This window comes from Cannabis sativa, chromosome X (genome assembly GCF_029168945.1).
Source record: "Cannabis sativa cultivar Pink pepper isolate KNU-18-1 chromosome X, ASM2916894v1, whole genome shotgun sequence".
Classification (NCBI taxonomy): Eukaryota; Viridiplantae; Streptophyta; class Magnoliopsida; order Rosales; family Cannabaceae; genus Cannabis; species Cannabis sativa.
In genome coordinates, this window is record NC_083610.1 from 81,736,670 (window position 1) to 81,755,861 (window position 19,192).

The 19,192-nt window shown below is 30.0% G+C and overlaps 1 protein-coding gene across 1 annotated transcript; it reads right to left on the reverse strand.

Moving 5' to 3' along the window:
• Positions 1 to 1,271: 1,271 nt before the first annotated feature.
• Positions 1,272 to 4,819, reverse strand: LOC115700150 (exocyst complex component EXO70A1). The gene has a single exon (XM_030627710.2). The coding sequence runs from the start codon at positions 4,068 to 4,070 to the stop codon at positions 2,037 to 2,039; it is 2,034 nt and encodes a 677-aa protein (XP_030483570.1). The 5' UTR covers positions 4,071 to 4,819; the 3' UTR covers positions 1,272 to 2,036.
• Positions 4,820 to 19,192: the final 14,373 nt, after the last annotated feature.

A 19,192-nucleotide genomic window follows, 5' to 3' on the forward strand; every position in this document is an offset into this window, starting at 1 on the left:
ACATGTGTAAAATGCTTAGAAATCCTAACTTGGAATGTAGAACACAAAATTCTAATTATTTCGAAGGTTAATTAGGATTTTTTTTCCCTCTAAATTTTGACATGTATCAAATCATGCTCCCTAAACTTTTAAGGTCGTTAAAAATACCCCTTGAACTATTGAGATTATTGAATTGAAGGACTTTTGTCCAATTTTAGTAAAAAAGTCTAACATGGATAAAAGTTCATGGGGCATGATTTAGTACATGTCGAAATTCGAAGGACGTAATTTGGTAGATATCAAAGTCTGGGAAGAATGATTTAGTATATAAACAATCAATAAATTAATAAAATTGAATGAAATTAGACAAAAGTTCTTAAATCTAACAATTTCAATAGTTCAGACGAAATTTTTAACGGCCAGAAAAAATTAGGGGCATGATTTAGTACATATTAAAATTTAAGGAGCAAAAATCCTAATTAGCATTATTTAGAATGTATACCATAATAGAGTTTAGGCTTACATAATTAAAAACACAAACTTTAAGTTCTACACATTAATAAAAATATCACATTAAACAAACTTTTGAATAAAAAATTCTCGCCAAATTATATCGCAGACTATTACAAATGTATCGTTGAATATCATTTTGCATCAAAAACCAATTTTTTGTGGTGCCAGCCCCAATAGGTCATTATTATTTGCCAAAAAGATCAAGTTTTCATAACATTATCGCAAATACGTTAATTTTAATGATTAGGAGAAGAAAAAAAAGACATCAACAAAAAATCTTATGCGTAAAAGTTCGAAACCCATGAGTTAATATTTTCTACAGTTTTTAACTAAAACTGTTTTTAACTAAAACTGTAGAAAATATTTTGAAAAAAAAAAAAAAAACAAATACATGGGTTCTTCCATTGGTGCTTCAATGATGTATCAATGGTGATGGGTGATTAAGAAAAGAATGGATGAATACGGGGCACCTTTATTCAACATATCTTTATTCTAAGCACATCTTATATTTTGTTAAGGTTCAAAAACTTTATTTACTCTTCACCTAAATCTTATGCACTGATTCGTGTGTATTATCTCACTTTGACAAGTGACTAGTTTTAGTCCAAAAATTGCTTCAAAAACTCTTACATGCTTTACACATACTATACACACAAACAGATTAGAAATATAAGGAGGAAGAAAAGGAAATGAAGTAAGTAAACAACAAAATGAGAAAAGCAGTCTTAAAAGGAGTAGCCTGCAAAGTTGAAAAGAAACGAAGAAAGCTAAACCAACAGTTGAAGAAGCAAAGCATATATATTAATCACAGAATTAAGAAAATGCAAGAAATGGGTTACATAGATAGTTTATTGTCCGAAACAACTAATGGCTTTAGCCTTTAATACACTTGCAAGTTCTAAACAAACAATATTAAGTACACCACAAGATGCATCTCTCATCTCATGAAGGCCCCTGCCCTGACATGTAACATTTTACACTATTATACTAACTTACTCCCCTTTCCCTAATAACCCCCACAATTTCTGACAAGTAAAGAAAATCAATAACAGCTAGACCTGTAGATGCACTTTATATGAAAGAATTTTACACCAATTCTACCCAACTATAAAGTTTTTCCTGGTGCCTGTCTGCCTGCCTATTGAAACAATAATGAGTCGAAAAGAAAGAAAAATTGATAGCTATACCTGAAACAATACATATTAATTATGAAATGACTGAGGGCGCTGAAGTTGAGATGGTTGTATGTATGAGATATTGGAAGTCCCCACGAGTTGGCGAGATCCTTAGCCTCAGATAGTCAGGCAGACTCCATCTTCTACAACCCAATAACAAAATTTCCATCTCATAAGTAAGGCAACCTCAAAGAATGGAATGGATAACATAACATTTGGAAGAAGTAAAAACTTTTGTGGCCCAGTTTCTACAATCAACAGATAGTGTTTATACGCACCCCACCCTCCCTGAGGATGAACTTATATACAAAGTGAAAGGCTCATCATTCATTCAGATAAAAAAAAGTCATAGCTCTGGCATTATTATAGTCACATGACTGCAGATGTAGTTCGACGATGCTCTGGTTGCACTCCGTTATTGAACTTCCCACTTGGTGATCTACCTTTGAAGCTGTTGTATCTCCCTGGTCTGGGCTGGTAGAGAGACATTAGCATTTTCTCCAAGGTTTGCACTGAATATTTAGCATACTTGCTGGAGCTTGCATCTTGCTCAACCAAGGGGCCGTAGTTCTGCATGTAGCTTCGGTACACGGGCACAACTGCCTGCACTATATGTTGGCATGTTTTCTCCCTCAGATCTTTATCTGGGATAACCCAATTTGACTGCTTCTTGTACATTTCATCAAAAGATTCGTTGAAAGTTTTCAACCTTTTCTTGACAAGGTCACGAGCGGTGGCACGGCCGCCAGAAAACAAAATTAGGCCCTCCCTACTTAAATGACTTGGTAGCTTACCCCAGCTATCTCTTAAAAAGACTGCTGCATAATACTCCTTGAATTGTTCATGTTCTTTGAACCAGTGGTCCCCCAAAAGATCCCCAAGTTGAGTTCCCCTCAGCTGCTTGAACAGATGCCAATGATTGTTCATTGCAAACAGGTTTGATAAGGTGGTATCTTCATAAGCCTTTATCCATGTCTCCAAGTTTAGCTCAATGGCCTTAACTATATTCAACACCTCGTTGATAAGGAGCCTCTCTTGAAACTTTTCATGCTTCCAACTTCGGTGAATGACAAGAACCTGGGTTAGGATTGGCTTATAGCCATCCCCAAGCAGCTTATTACAGTAATCAGTAATGAAACTGACCAATTTGGGAACATTTCCATCTTGAGGAGGTGGATTCTTCCTTTGCAACTCCACCTGAACAAAGAGCTCCCAGAAAATTTCAGCCGCTCCATCAATTACCCTCTTGATGAGATCCCTTGTGAGGTTCTGGATTTCCATGCATGCCGCTCCACCAAAAAGACGGTTGAAGTCCAGTCTCAATTTGTTCAAAGATGCAAATATATCCAACAACTTCAGCAGCTTTATGGGATCTTTCTTACTCTCTGTGACAGTCTTCCCAAATTGAAGAAATGCAAGTATCCCAGCCTGAGCAGCTATCTTTGAGAAACAGCCCATCCAAACATCCACTCCAATCCTCTCAAAAACATCATTACAGAGCTTATACTCTGCCTCAAACAAGTGTTTCACAGCAAACTCCAAATGTTTTCCCCACTGTGCTATGTAAACCTCGATGCTTTGCACATTATTGAATTCTGAGATTGACATGTCAAGATAATCCAAATTGAGAGCCTTCAAGCTTGCCCTTACATTTGAACTACGGACTTCAACATAAATAGATATGCACTTGTCAAGCCTATCATTAGAAATCAACCTCCATAGAATGGCCTGCAACTTTTGGATGACAGCAACAGGCAACGGTGAAGGTGCAATGCAGGCTTGTTCCCCAGTCGATGATGACATTGGAAGTGGCACACTATGTTCAGTAAGGAGGCGTTTGAATTCATTTTCCAATTTGTCCAGTGCAGCTTCTAAAAGCCCACCATCCAACCGAGATTTTCCCTCAGCATTTTCGAATTCTCTCAGACTTTTCAGCGATTTCTTCAGGCTAGAAAGGTAGCCACTGTCCGCAAGTGCATTATCCTCCATGTACTCCACTATGTCATCCAACCATTGAATTGCCAAGGCACAATTGTCACTCAGAAACCTCAAAGCCTCTTCCAAACGTTTCAACACAGATAAGTAACCAGGAAGATCATTTCGAGGGTCGGACAACAACGACTTTTCAAGCCCATGAACAGCATCAAAAACCTTAAGCACCGCCGCTGCAGGTCCAACGGCACGGTTAATATGACCACCCACCGCCACAAGGGCATCCTTATCAGCACGAATGGGTCTCACCGCAGCTTGCAAGACAGGTAATCGTTGGTTAATCTCTTCCAATCTAGGTCCTGTCTTCTGTAGAGCTAACCCTAGGGACTTTGATTTCTCTAAGCTAACCCTCAATGACTTGCTTGCAGCTAACAATTTCTCAACGCCATCGTTATTCACCTGGGAAGCCATTAAAACCCTGATAGCTCTAATATCCAAAAGCTTCAAAATACAAAGTCTGCCTCCAATCGAGAAAAGCAAAGAGTAAACTGAAGGAAGGAACTGTAACACAATAAAATTCTAAATTTGGGTCTCTACTCGAACTTATCAATTTCCCTAGGAATCATCGAAGGGAAAGAAAGTTCAAACCAAGTAAAGAAACAAAAATAAAAAACCCAATCAAGTCTTTACCAAACCCACAACCGACCCAGAGAGAGAGAGAGAGAGAGATTCGTCACCGAAACCACAAATACTAAAAACAACCTGATTCGAGGAAAAGAAAAACGATCCAAATTTGAATCAGAGGAAAAGAAGAAAGAAACTCACTTGGGAGAAAAAAAAAAGTCTGTAAAGAGAAAACAAACAAAAGTAGGAAAAAACCCAAGTGGGGTTTTAGTTTTTACAGGATCGGATTCTAGATTAGGCTTTGGAGAGATTCTTTAAAACCCTAACAATGAGAGAAAGATTGTAATTGAGAGAAGGCAGAGATTAAAGTGAATATCACTTTTTGAGCTTTCCTTTTAGCAAATTCCGACGAGTCATGCCAAAGCCAAAGCTCCCCTAAAGTGCATGACAGTAAGGCAAAACCAGAAACACAGACAGACCTTCCTCTTCTCTCTCTCTCTCTAAATCTGTGTATTTTAATATATAATTATTTTGTATTAATTATGAAATAATAAGTTCTTTTGGTTTTGAGGTATCTTAATTAATTAATTTGTTATACACATGTTGTTCTAGTAGTGGTGGTACTTTTTATTTTGTACCATACACTCATATGTTCAATTCAAACTCAACTCAGTCTCAAGGCCAAAAGTCATGTCTACTGTACTACATTTTTTGGTCTACACTTTTTTTTTTAATTTTTATATATTTAATTTAGTAATAATTATAAAATATTACTTATCATAATAGTAACGTATATAACTTTTTTTCATAAAAAAAGAAATTGTATGATATATTTAGAGATCATGGTATATTAGTTTGTTATTAAAAATTGAAATTTTGAAATTAAGTACTTGATAGAAGACAAGGAGAATCTGGGAGAAATAAATAAAAGTAGTTTATTATTATTATTATAATTAAAAAGAGGGAATTATTGGGTGGAATGCATGTTACATTAATGTTAATTTGAGTTGTTTTAAGAAAAGTCCACATGGTGGCTTGAGTTGAGTTTACACATTAAGTTAAGCAGTTACATTTCTTGTAGGAAAATTTAGTTTATTTATTACCTGTATATTTATATAAAGGAAGGAAAGCATAAAAGGGTGTATGTGATTCTCTATATATATTTTTTTTTTGTCTATTATTTAATTTTGTGAGAGTATAATATGATTATTTACTAAGTTTAATTCTACATTGTTTAAAAAATATAGTTGGACATATCCACTATAAATAAATTATTTTCTTGTCATTTTTATTTGTATCAAAATTTATATTTTTTCTTTCTTGAATAATTAATTTAATAAATCTTATCTAATTAATTAGTTATAATATCTTTTAAAAAAATCATAAATCATTTAATTTATAATCTATAATATATATTATATTATGTATATGCGTATATAAAAGCTAAAGATATATATATATATATTTCATTTTATTTTAAAATTTTATGAGAATTTTATATTATTTTTATATGATTTTTCTCTTTAAACATGCGTTAAAAATAAATAATTTTTTTTATTTTTATATATGCTAAAATTTATTTATATATCTATATTTATATAAATAAATAGTTATAATATTTTTATTAAAAAATTATTTAATTTGTAATTTATAATAATATATATTATGTATATATTTATATAAAAGTTAAACATACATTTTTTTTATTTTACTTTTAAAATTTTATGGGAATTTTATATTATTTTATATAATTTTTTTCTTTAAGCATGCGCATGTTTTTTTATTTTATTTGTCTTAAAATTTATATGTATATTTATATAATACACGTCAAATAAGGTGTCATCCTATAATCATTATTGTACTATTTATCTATTTAATTAGAGTTTTGATGAGATTGTGTTTTTTTTTTTCAACTTATTTATTTATTGATTTTTGTAACTATTTTTATTTCATATTTTTTTCTTTATTTTATATAAAGAAAAACACAAAACTGTGTAGATAGCTTTTTAAAACTATTTTTTCTATTTTTCTAATTTTGTAAGAATATCATGTTAATGTGCTAAAAAAATATGATTATTCGCTAAGCTTAATTTTGGTAATAATCTCAAAAGTATAGTAGGACAATATTACATGTCTATCTATATATTTATATAAATAAAAACCTAAAAATATGTAGGTGGCTCCCTATATTCTTTTTTTCTTTCGATTGTTCTGATTTTGTGAGATTGCCATGTTAATGTTCTAAAAAAATATGATTATTTACTAAGCTTACTTTTGGTAGTAATCTCATATTAATTAGAAAGTATAGTAGGTTACATATACTCTATAAAAATAAATTATTTTTTTTGTCATTTTTATTTGTATCAAAATTTATATTTTTCCCCTTTTGGGTAATTGATTAAATTAATCTTATTCAATTAATTAGTTTAATATTTAAAAAAAAAATCATTTAATTTATATTCGATAATAATAGGGAAATTTAATTTTTTATGCTTACATTTAGTTAAAAAAAAATTCTAAACAAATAATGACTAATATTTGTAGGATATGACAACTTTTATGATATCCCTAAAATACCCTCATTTACATCACCCACATTTACACCATCGGACCACCCATCGGACCAGATCTGCTACCAATTTTTTTTTTATATTTTTGTACATACAAAAGTTGCATCAGGTGACCATCAGACCACCATCGGACTACCAATTTTTTTTTTTTTTTATGTTTTTGCACTAAAAAAAAAGTATGGGAAATTTGAGAGAGATATTTTTTGGGTTTTAGAGAAAGTAGTCATATATTTTCAATGGTGATATGTATTAGTTTAGAAATAAAATATTAAGTATATGTAAGTATAGAAAATTAAAATTCCCTAATAATATATATTATATTATGTATGTCTATATAAAAGTTAAATATACTTTTTCATTTTATATTTTAAATTTTGTGAAAATTTTATATTATTCACATGATTTTTTTTATTTATCTTTATAAATGCACTATAAATAAATAAATAATTTCTTCATTATTTTTATTTATCCAAAATTTATATATTTATACATCTATACAAATGAAAATACAAATCAAATGGCGTATCATCCTAAAACTATTATTGCACTATTTATCTATTTAATTAGAGTTTTGATGAAATTGTGTTTTATTATTATTTTTTCAATTTACTTTTTTTTCTTTGTAATTTTTTTTAGGGAAATTTGATTTTTTACAGGTTAAAAAAAAAAATTCTAAACAAATAATAACTAATATTTGTAGGATATGACAACTTTTATGATATTCCTAAAATACCCCCATTTACATCACCCTCATTTACACCATCGGACCACCCATTGGACCAGATCTACTACCAATTTTTTTTTTATGTTTTTGTACATACAAAAGTAGCATCAGGTGACCACCGGACCCCATCGGACTACCAATTTTTTATTTGTTTTTTATGTTTTTGCACTAAAAAAAAGTATGGGAAATTTGAGAGGGGTATTTTTTGGGTTTCAGATAAAGTGGTCATATATTTTCAATGGTGATATGTATTAGTTTAGAAATAAAATATTAGGTATATGTAAGTATAGAAAATTAAATTTTCCTTTTTTTTATTTTACAATTATTTTCAATATACATCTTAATAGTATCTATATATATCTTAATTAGGTTTGAAAATACATGGCTGAGAGAGAGACAAAAACATTTATATAAAAAAGAAATAATATAATATTATGTTAATTTATCTTATTAGATTATATATAAAAAAAATTGTCCACACATATATATTATTAATATTATAAATAATAATAGCAATAAAAAGATAACAAATCATGATTCATTAATTTCAAGTTAATAAATAATATTTATAAAATATTTGTCTTTCATTCAAAAAATATGTTGAAAAATTTATAATGTTTAAATTATTAATACTAAAATTAATATAAATATATATAACTTTTATTATTATTAGAAAAAATATATATTTTACTATTAAAAATTTAAATTTTACTATAAATAAATAAATAAAAGAATGATATTATTTTTCGTAAAAATATTTATACCATTATTAATATATAACTCATTTAAAAAGAATTTATATTAATAATTTTTAATTATTATAAATAACTTTATGTCAGATGTACTTTTATTTTTATTGTATTAATTTTATGTTAATTATATATAAAAGAGATTTTATATTTATATAAATATATTATTATAAGAAATTAAAAAGTATTAGGTTTAAATTTAGTTTTTAATATATAATTTAAGAAATTATTAAAACCGTGCAAAATACAAATCTATTCTGCAGTTGTTATATAAGTTATTATTCTCCTCTGCACATGAGTTGGCTTGAAACTTAGATTAATGTTAATACTATTTTCAATTATTGGTTTTACTGCTAACCCTTCCGTAAGGAAAATGTATATTATTATTTAACTTTTTGATGAATAGATTCTGTATTTAAGGATTCTTTAGTTTATAATAATTAAATGAAGTGTGTAAAAATAAAATGAAATATAATATCTATAATTCTATTAATTTAGAAACGTTTTGAGGTTGTCGGTGTTTCAATTTTCAACCATAAAACAAAAGCAAAGTAGCACTGTTGAGTCGGTCAAGTAGAGAAGTGAGCTAAAGAAAAGGTTATTGTACTTTGTTATTCCAATCAAAATTATTTTTACACTTTTAATTGTCTACCATAAGTTCCAATTTTCCAACCAAAATTTTGATGATTGCAATTTCATTATTTGAAAAAAAGAACAAAACCCTCTCCAAATAGGATTAAAAAGTGAGGTTTTTTTTTTTTTTTTTTTTTTTACCGTTAAACTTTTTCAATGATTATTTCACTTACACTTAATTTTTTAAAGTCAAATTTTAATGGTAAAATTCTCTAAATTACTGAACTGTTTGTAAATTTAAGGTGTCATCTATTTTGTTTACAGTTAATTGCCAACATGAACCGTTTATGTGTATACTTTTGTACACGTGACACGTTTCTATTAGTACACCTAATATTATTATTTAAAAATAATAAAAAAATATTTTAAAATTTATAATATTTTTTATTTTTTTTAATATTTAATTTTTATTTTTTATAATTTTATTAATTTTAAAATAATAATATTAGGTGTATCAATATAAACGTTCACGTGTACAAGAGTGTACACATAAGCAGTCTATGGTGATAGTTAACTGTAAAAAAAAAATGACACATTCAGTAGTTTGGAAAGTTTTACTAACAAAATTTAAGCTTAGAGGGTTAAATGCAAGTAAATTAATAGTTAAGAGAGTTTAGCTGCCAAAAACTCTTAAAAAGTTGAGAAATGCTAAAGTACACTCATAGTGCTTATAATGTGTAATATCGCTATTAGTGTAATTTAATATCGGGTCTCACATATTTTACTTTAATAATAATTATAGAGAATCATTAAGCAATTATGAAAGGGGAAATTTGATTTTCTATACTTACATATACCTAATATTTTATTCCTAAACTAATACATATCACCATTGAAAATATATGACCATTTTATTTAAAACCCAAAAATACCCCTCTCAAATTTTCCATACTTTTTTTAGTGCAAAAACATTAAAAAAAAAAAAAAATTGGTAGTCCGATGGTGGTCCGATAGTCACCTGATGCTACTTTTGTATGTAAAAAAACATAAAAAAAAATTGGTAGCAGATCTGGTCTGATGGGTCCGATGGGTGATCTGATGGGTCCGATGGGTGGTCCGATGGTGTAAATGGGGGTATTTTAAGGATATCATAAAAGTTATCATATCCTACAAATATTAGTTATTATTTGTTTAAAAAAAAAATTTAACCAAATGTAAGCATAAAAAAATCAAATTTCCCTTATGAAAGCATCTCTAATGGTGTCTTTCTTTAAGAATGTCAAAAAATTTCAAATCACTTAATAATATATTATTTTATTTTATTTCTTATTTTTAATACTTTTTATTCTAAAGTATTTCAATAGCAAATATCTCTAAAAGTACAAAAATAATATTATATTATTATTATTATTTTATATATATATTAAACGAATAATTTTTCTTTAATTATAATAAAAGAAAAGATATAAAAAATACTATAATACGTGTTTTGTAGCATTTTTTTTTACTCTAATAATAAATATTTTATTAATTGAAAAATATTAAAAAGATATTTATATCATCAAATATCCTTTAAAGCATCTCCACTAAAGGTTAGTTGAGATTATGGGTACAATTTAATTGATTATGTTTTCAATAACTTGGTGGAATTGAATTGAATGAAGACAGTTGTGGGAGTTGGGCCTGGTCACCATAAAGATGATTTACCTTCTTCTCCTCATGCCAACTCATTCCATTCAAGCACTCGCATTTGTTGAGGTTGAGGCAAGTTAGAGGAACCTACATCTACTTATCTCATTTCACCATATTTCTCCAATCTTTATTGGTCTGAGAAATTTTTATCATAATTTAATAATTCAAAAATTTAAAGAAAGAAAATAGGCAAAGATACACAAAACTATCTCCTATAAGAGATATAAAAATTGTATTATATTTAGCAAAAAATAAATAAATTTATGTTATATTTAACTCATTATCTACAATTATACTTTAATGCACAAGGCCTAAAATAATAAAAAAATAATTAATTATATTGGTCATTTAATATTTAATTGAGAATGTATAAAAATATATTTTTATATTTTTTTATTGTTTAACTAATGGTAATATTGAAAATAAAAATGTAAAGTTTTTTAAAAGTTAATAAATTATAATATTTAGTGATATTATAATAAATAAAAAATTAATATGGATTGTGGGCTAAATTTGTTACAATGGTAAATTTTGTGTCAAATTTAATACAATGAGTAAAATTTAGGAATTTTTATAAAAATACTAAATTTTAGGTAAAAATTTACAATTTTAATACCGTTTTACAAAAATATTATCTTCCTATAAAATAACTTAAAATAACTGTAAAACAACAAAATAGAACAATTAAAAACAACAGTAGAACAACTAAAAAATAATCGTAGAACAATAATAAAAGTTTAACACAATACATAATATAAAACTCAAGTATTTTTTAAAAAAAAATTCACCCCACAATACAAAATTAGAAAATTCAATAAGTGTTATAAAAATTTCTAAATTTTAACATAGTTTTTGGAACAATATTGGAATAGTAATTTTTTAAAAGTGTGCTAAATATAGCAATATACCATCTTTTTAAACATGCTCTAACATAATACTACTGATGAAGACATAACTAGGAAAGATCAAGACTAAAAGGATGCAGTTTCTCAGAAAGAATGAGTCTAGACTGTATAATTGACAATTTTGAAATGTCAGTGGACAAATTCATAGATGAGAAGTGGATTTTTTATTTAAAAAAAAAATTACATTATATATTCATTTTCTATTTTCTATTTTAGTTTTTACCTTTTTTTTCTATTACTTTTTAATTTATACCTAATTTTATAAATTATATTCTCATTATATGTGTTATAGACTCTAATTTAATAAATTATGTGAGGTTATATATGATACTTTGATTATAAATGTAAAGTCTTTTTTTGGCAAGTTAGATGTCAAAATATTTTTTATTTTATGGTAAGATTTATTTGCATTCATAACTGATTTTCTTACCTTATTTATTCAGTTTTTATTGCTCTTTTCTATATTAGGAAAGATGCATTTTTCAGCTGCTGAACTTTTCTTGTATGGAAACTTCTTGTAAGATTATAAATTCTCTTATGGAAAGTTGTCTATTTTTGGGAAACTTGATTTTCCCTTTTTCTAATTGATGATTTCGATTTTGCCTTTATTAGAACAAATCAAATTATCTTTATTTGGCAGGTTTGAAGTCCAAATTCGTGATCTTAGTTTAATTTGAAAAGTTTCCTTTCTAGTCCTGATCTGCTAGGGTTGAGCATCGGTCGGTTTGATCAGTTTTTTTCTATAAAAAAATTCAAAATTCTGTTTTCGGTCTGGATTGGTGCAATCCAAAAAACCGACCGACCAATCCAGATCTCAAAACCGACCGTTTTGAACCTCAGTTTGGTCAGTTTAAACCGCCCAAACCGAACTTTTTTTAAAAAAAAAAATTATCCAATTTATTTTATAAATACATTATTCTATATTTTACAACTACAAACATATAAATTAATTGTTCAAAAACTAATTATCTTATTCTTTTAACTTTAATATTAATAAAAAAAATAATATATTATTTTTATATATTATTAGTAACTATAATACATGCAAAAAAAAATTAATAAATTAATATATATATGTATAACAGTTGGTTTTGGTTTTTTTTCGGTCGGTTTATTACCAAAAAAAAACTGATCGTTTAATGGCGGTTTTAACCGTTAGCGGTTTTTTCGATTTTCGGTTTCGTCGATTTCGGTTCCAACGGTGTTCGATAGGTCGGTTTGAACGATTTTTTCTGTTTTCTAGATTTTGTGCTCACCCCTACTGCAAAACCCGATTCTGATGCTGCAAATTAGAATTTTTTTTTTAAGAAAGTTTTGTACAGCTGGGAAATCATTTTTGTGGCTGTCTCTAGGGTTGCTATGTTCTATATATAGGACCTAGAGAGCAGCCAAATGATTTTATCTCTTCTAGTCTCATATTTTCATATCTTTCTTTGTGAGAAGAGTGTTTCATTTGTGAAAACCTAAAGTGTTCAACTAGGTTTTGGTTTTCTTATTATGATCTCATACTATTCATAGAATAGGTTGAAGAGAAGCTTTGAACAAGTGTGGGTCTTCGGAAGAAGACTTTTCCAAGTCTCACTTCGGGAGGAAGTGAGCATATATCTTCGGGAGAAGATTTGTTTAAGCCTTACTTCGGGAGGAAGTAAGCACACATCAATAGCTGAAGGGAGTTCACTACTTGGTGTGTTTCAGAGATCAGATTAGCAAGGTGGATTACAAAGAGTTGCGACAAATCACTAGAGGGAGTCTAAATTTGTTTAAGTCAATTTCTTTTGTAATCTTTGATGTTTTACTAATTGATTTCATTCTCTGGGCGTGACCTCGTGGACTAGTAGTGTTTGAAAGAACACTGATACCACGTACAAATCTCTTGTTTCAAGTGATTTAATTTTCTGCAATTATTTTTATATTCTGTCAATTCTATTTTGTCTCTGCAAAATTAGTTTCTGCAGTATCAGAATTACTTTATGTTGCTGCAGACGTATACAGTTTTATATATAATATATCTCTATATTAATTATTGGCATTTGTAAAAACTCAGTTTTTCAATAAAAGAGAATATTTATCAATTAAAATTATTTTACAGTTATAATGTGTAATAAAAAAAGAGTAATTTTCAGTTTATCCCAAATAAAAAAAAAACCCACAACACTAAAAAGAAATAGCCCAATAAAATATGGAGGTAGGCCCCTAAATCCATAATAATTGACGAAGCTAACAAAAAGATCGGACACCTGAAGATTTAACACAGCAAATGGTGATACTTGACATAAACTCATGAAAGACACAGACATGAAATACACTGCAACAAAACCGAGATAATGAATACCTTAAAATTGTTGGGTTTTGTGCCTTAAATAAAACTCTATTTCAATATAATTTTAAATATTCCTTTATCAATAAAGAAACAGATTTATTTCATTACTTGTTTAATGTGTTATTTGGTTCACATGTTTATTTCATGATCATTTGTTTGATTTATAAATTCATCCAAATCATTATCACATTAATATTCTTGATTGTTGTGATGTCAACATAGTGGAAAGTAATCAAGATTATGTGATTAAATGAATTTCTATAATTTATCAATACACAGGATTGAACTGATATGATAATCTACAATGTAGTTTACTTGCACCTTCCATAAGTGGTTAGGCCCTTTTCAGGACATTGGTAAAGTAAGCTTGGATTGGATGTATGGTATATGCATCGGATGAGACCGATATTGAACTTGGATAAGATATAATAAATTTACCGTAATATTTATCTAATTCAACATCACCTAGTTGATCTTAGATCAAATGATCTAAACCCTGAGATGGTTAGGTTCTATTTCAGTTGTATTATTTATGTTCTTCAATTTTTTCGTTAAAATCGACCAATGGATCTTCTCGTGACATACAGATTAAGGATATGATAGTTCAATTGAGTGGGAGCGCTAATCATAGATATAGAATCTATAGCTTCTATAAATGCATAGAAGTGAAATAATAATTTCCTTTTAAGCTTGGCTTAATAGAGATAAATAGTGGAATACTTATTTCAGTAATTATATTAGTTTATAGAAATATCATTTATAGGTAGCTAAGTGTTTTAAGGATAAAATACATTGAATGGTGGAATGATAAATTTGTCCCTACTCGATGTAGATCATCTATAGAGGATCACTGATTATTAGGATTATAACAATAGATAATTCATAGTGTATCTATATCGTGGAACATATAGAACGTTTTATATAATTAAGAGTACAATTCCAAATCTATAGTGGCGCAAGGATGAATTAATAAGTTAGAGATTTTATTTGGTATATTCTAGAGCTACTTATTATTGGAAACTTGATTATATAGGCCCATGGTCCCCACACTAGTTGAGATAATACTACTTGTAAGACTCAATTAATTAGTTTTAATCAATCAATTATAATTTTAAAATTAGATTATGTCTTATTTATAAATTTTCACTAAGCAATGGCTTAATTGTAAAGAAAAGAGATTTTAGGGTTTATTTGATAATTAAGAGACTTTGTAAAGTCTACTTAATAAATAAGTTAAATAATAATTATTCGATAATTAATTATAATTATTAAATAAATAGTTTCGACATTTATAAGAGTAAAATTAGAAAATATGGCATTAGTGAAATAAACGATAAATGGTTGAAAAATGGCAAAATTATAACTAATGGGGCCCATCTATATGGTCGACCACTATAGCCTTAATTTTGTTATTATTTTATTATTTTTTATTCCATATAATTTAAATTCTAACCCTAAGTGAAATAATATAAAAGGAATAGGATGCTCTCATTCTCATCCAACCTAATAACTTAGTTTTCATTCTGTCAGACAATTAGAGTTTTTGAGAGCCTCCTTTCCTTCACTAAATTTCGAAATCCTCTTTCTCTTTCTTCATATTTTTCAAGCCTATAGTGAAAGAGTATATGCCCACCCATAGCAAGTCAAGTACTCAATCATAATGTGTAAGACTGTGAAGAATCCAATACTTAAAAGAGAATCAGACTCAGATCTTGATAATACTCTACGACAGAAAGGAACAAAGGTTAGAGATCTGAGTGGGAGGAGACATATTATTTCTCTGCCACTAATGTAAAGTTACTTAAACTTTATATGTGTTTAAGTATATTGTTTTAGAAAATTCATATTTAGAGTGTTAATCAACATACTTATTAGTAAATCTAGATCCTAGTAAAATATATTCTAACAACTAGCCTCAGAGCCATGGTAATGATTTAACACTTGTATACACTTGTATTGTGTATAAATATGTAGGAGTGTAAATGGGTCGGGTCGGATCTGATCCGGCTATGATCCGACCTGATCCAGATTATGTAAGGATCTGCCCCTCGCCCCGCTAGATCAAATACTCGGATCGGATCAGATGCGACCCGACTTATTCGGATCAGATCTGATCCGACCCGACTTATTCTGATCGGATCTGATCCGACCCGACTTATTCGGATCGGATCGAATCCGACCCGACTTATTCTGATCGGATCGGATCCGACCCGACTTATTCGGATCGGATCTGATCTGACCTAACTCTTTTTTTTATAAGAATTTTAATATTAACTTATAATTTTATATCCATTTTAATTTTGTATTAGTATTATTAAATAAAATACTATGTTTGGTATTGACATGTATTAATAGATTGTGTAAAGATAATATATTTTTAATAAACTCTACCCCAACACCAACAACGGGACGGTTCGGGTCCGAGTTTGGGTCCGAGTCAGGATCCTAGGTCCGAGTTCGGGTTTGAGTCCCGGGTCCGTGTTTGGGTTTGAGTCAAGATCCTGGGTCCCAGTCCTAATCCCGATCTCAGGTCCGAGTCTCGGTCCCGGGCTCGGGTCCGGGTTCGAGTTTTGGTCCGAGTCAGGATCTTGGGTCCCGGTCTCGGTCCCGGGTCCAGCTCCAAGTCCAAGTCCCGTGTTTGGGTCTAGGTCCTGGTCCTGGGTCTAGGTCCCGGGTCCGGGTCCCAGTCTGGGTCCGGGTCTGGGTTTGGGTCCTGAGTCTCAGGTCTCGGGTCCCGGTCCCGAGTCAGGGTCTGAGTCCCGGTCCCGAGTCAGGGTCCGAGTCCCAGTCCCGAGTCAAGATTCGGGTCCCGGTCCCGAATCAGGCTTCGGGTCTTAGTCCCGGTCCTGGTCTAGGGTCCCCAATTCGATCCTGGTCTTGGGTCCTAGGTCCAGTCTTGGGCCCTAATCCGGGTTCGAGGCCGGGTTTGGGTCCCGATCTTGGTCCCGAGTCCTGGTTCGGGTCTGGGTCTGGGTCCGGGTCCGGGTTCGGGTCCAGGCTCGAGTTCGGGTTCGGGTTTGGGTCCGGGTCCCAAGTCCCGGGTCTGGGTCCCGGTCCGGGTCCAGTTCCGGGTCCTGGTCTAGGTCCCGGTCCGGGTCTCGGTCCTGAGTCCCGGGTCTAGGTCTGGATCCGAGTCCGGGTCCCGGGTCTCAGGTCCGGTCCAAACCCGGGTCCAGGTCTCAGATTAGGGTCCAAGTTCGAGTCCCGGTCCTGGGTCTTAGTCTAAGTTTGAGTCCGAGTTTGAGTCCAGGTCCCAAGGGATCCGAGTCTTGAATTAAGTTTTTTTTTAAAAAAATAAATTAAAATCGGGTCGGATCAGACCTGATCCAGAAAGAAATTAGATGGGGTAGAGCGGATCTGATCCAGGATTCTATAAGTATCCGAATGTTTCGAATTAGAGGTGACCCATCGGATTGAATCTCCAGCCCGCTCCAACTAAATGAATATTTTTGACATGCCTATAAATCTCAATGTTTACATGTTATGTTATATGAGTGATAAAAAAAATCCTAACAATTGCCGCAAAAGGTTCTACTTCCTGCGTGTGCTTTATGGTTAGATCTTGCATTGCAAATAATATTTAAGATGTGGTATGTAGTGTTATAGATTTCCCATTAACGCATGCCAGTTACGACACCACGAACACGAAGGGTGATTTTATATCGAGAGGCCAGGAAGAGTGATTCAAATAGAAGATCTTGATAAAATACAAGCATTATTATTCAACTTCACTTTGCAAACAATTTTAAAACAAGTAACCACAACTTAAGCTAAAATATGTTGTGTTTCCACAACAGAAAGTATTCATTGTTCATAATTTTCATGACTTAAAAATTGATATATATTCATTGTATTTGTAAAGTAAATGTCAGTGTGTAAAAGATCGGGTAGGAAAGAAAAATAATAATTTAGTTATAAAATAATATAAAATATATAAGAAAAAAAGAAGAAGATGAAGAGAAAAAGAGAAACTGAATGATAATTTTTCAGTTGCTTATTCTAATCTAATGGGATAAACTCTTATTTATACAAAAATATGACTAAAAGAACGAGAAACTAAATCAATGTAATAAACGAAAATACTAGGGGTGTACGTCGGTCGGTTTAGTCGGGTTATAGCATATTTTTATTAACCCAATATAAATATCGGGTTGCAAAATTTAATCGTAACCCGCCCAATGAAAATTTAGAAAAAGTTCAACCCGCCCAATGATTTTGTCGGTTTGGTCGGGTTAACCCGTCCAAACCGTTCTTCATTTTTTTTTTTTATGATTATTATTGTTAGTTTCTAGAATTCAAGTAATAAAAAATTTAAAAAAATAAAAATATATTATTTATATTCCAAGCTAAATAATGCTATAGTTTAAATTAATTTTAAGAACTTTAATATAAGATAAATATAATTGAGTAAACATAAAATAATTGAATAAAATAATAAAAAAAAAGTGATAATATGGTGTAGATTTTAAACTTTAACTTCAATATCCAAATACATTAAAAATTATTAACTATAAAATCTAAGTTTTAAGTTAAAAATTAAACTGTCCAAACTTTAAATACAAAATAATTTAACTAATAAATGTAATTTATATAATATAAGATATACACTTTTATTAAAAAATATATAAATCGGTTTAATTCGGTTTATTCGGGTTAATTGGGCGGTTTAGAATAATTTGTAAACCACCCAATATATTCATTGGGCGGGTTGGATTTTCATTATATTATTTCGGGTTGTATTTTTTGTCGGTTTATTCGGTTTGGTTTGGGCGGTTTATTCGGGTTGGGCGGTTTGTAAATTTTATTGAACACCCCTAGAAAATACAACCAAGCATTAATAGTGATTTGGATATCCATAAATAATATTTCATAATATACCCTTTGGATGTCCATAAAAACTGTCTCATTAAAAACCTTGCTAAAAAACTTAGTCAAAAGAAAATGAGTGCAGTGTAAACTAACTCCCCCTCATTTAGGTATTCGTGTGAGATCTTTTAATTGACAAATTCTAATCTTGTGAGCTATCTTCTCAAATGTTGATGTTGGTAATGACTTTGTGAATAAGTCTGCAAGATTGACACTTGATTGAATTTGTTGAACACCAATATGTATTTTCTTGAAATGTATAAAGAAGAATTTGGTGAAATGTGTTTTAATTCTATCTCCTTCAATGCACCCTCCTTTTAATTGAGCGATGCAAGTAGTATTATCTTCATAGAGTACTACTTGTTTTGATACTTCTTTATTGAGTGTAATCCTTATGTTTTTCGAATATGTTATGTCAATGATCTCACTCCCACACATTCTCTACGTACTTCATAAAATGCAAGTATGTTAACATGATTTAAAGTTGCTTCGTTAAAAACCTTGTCAGGAAAATTTAGTGGGACAAAACCTGAGCTAAGAGAAAGTGCAATATATATTTCATATTCATAA

Bases quoted from the DNA above. Each gene is read 5' to 3' on its own strand.
- LOC115700150 (XM_030627710.2), bottom strand. From the start codon at position 4,070: ATGGCTTCCCAGGTGAATAACGATGGCGTTGAGAAATTGTTAGCTGCA.